This window comes from Mytilinidion resinicola (genome assembly GCF_010093595.1).
Source record: "Mytilinidion resinicola strain CBS 304.34 unplaced genomic scaffold BDZ99scaffold_8, whole genome shotgun sequence".
In the NCBI taxonomy this organism is placed as follows: domain Eukaryota; kingdom Fungi; phylum Ascomycota; class Dothideomycetes; order Mytilinidiales; family Mytilinidiaceae; genus Mytilinidion; species Mytilinidion resinicola.
The window spans coordinates 1,472-2,729 of NW_022985444.1; the positions used below are offsets into that span (position 1 = coordinate 1,472).

Below are 1,258 nucleotides of genomic sequence, written 5' to 3' on the forward strand. Positions count from 1 at the left end.
CAATCTTATCTATGTCCCTGTTGGCGACTACTATATTAGTTATTGCTTTGGCTTCTATAACTGCCTCCTCTTTATTAACCGCTACCCCTAAACGCGCTTAATATTGCTAATATCTCTGTTCCCCCTCTTTGTATTCTACTCGCTTTTAGTTCCTATCTATTGCACCGTTAATTATCTTTCTTATATAACCTCTACCTATAATAAATCCCTGTATTTCCTTCTTAACGTCCTTTCTAAAATCCTGCTTATGAACAACACCCCTTTTATCTGTTCGGAATCCGTGCATAATTATTGCTTTACTCTTCCGCCCATCACGCCCTGCCCTTCCGCTCTCCTGCGCGTAATGCCGCATTTTTCGAATTGTTCTAACGTGCACTACCGCTCGAATTATTAGCGCATTAATGCCCAACCCTAATGCGTTTATAGCCGTGAACACCTGCTGTCGCCCTTTAGTTAACTGCTTTACCAACTTGCTCTTCTCCTTACTGCTTCCTATATTTTGGTGGAAATAAACGCACTCTAAAACTTCTGCCAATCGAATTGTCTTCTTTACTGTGTTGCAATATATAATTACCTGCCCCCCCGCGTGCTTCTGCTTTAAACTTTCTACCAACTTAACAACTGCGTTCTCTTCCTGTTGTATATTGTATTGTTAAATACGGTACATAATATTTTTCCGCGTTGTTGGCCCCCGAAACCACTGGCATTCTTCCCTGGCTGGTAACCCCATTAATCGAATAAATTCCTCCTCTTCTCGGGGCTGGATTATTGCTGTTAAATACACTAACTGCGTTTCTATTATAACCAAATTCCTTAACGCTAATATCCTGCTCCTCCACCCGCCTACTAAATCCAAAATTACGTGGTATTCGTTAATTATAATCCGGTCCAACCGTCCTATCGACCGCTGTCGGTTAATAAAATTGCCAAATGCCTCCCCAACCGCCGACTCCGGCGTGACCAACACGACCTGCGCCCATTCTTGCGGACTTTAACTGTTCTATTCAACGCAACTAATGCCGGCTTTATTGCAACGGCTTTTTATGTCCTCCTGTAACAACACCAATAGCACAACTACTACTGTTACGCCTGTTGAACACAATACTGGCAATATAAACAACACGCTCTTACCTCCACCTGTGCCTATAATAGCAACTACCGGGCTTTTATAGTGTATAATAGCCTTTAATACTAGTCTCTGCACGCCCTAAAATTCGGCCTTTTCGCCTACTAACGCTTTTAACTGCTGCTCTATATC

General features: G+C 42.4%; 1 protein-coding gene across 1 annotated transcript; it reads right to left on the reverse strand.

The window, feature by feature from the left end:
• Nucleotides 1–244: 244 nt before the first annotated feature.
• On the reverse strand, nucleotides 245–496 carry BDZ99DRAFT_353746 (uncharacterized protein; the record flags this gene model as incomplete). Its single annotated transcript, XM_033714567.1, has 1 exon — nucleotides 245–496. A coding segment is annotated over one exon (252 nt), but the record flags the coding sequence as incomplete, so codon positions are not given.
• Nucleotides 497–1,258: the final 762 nt, after the last annotated feature.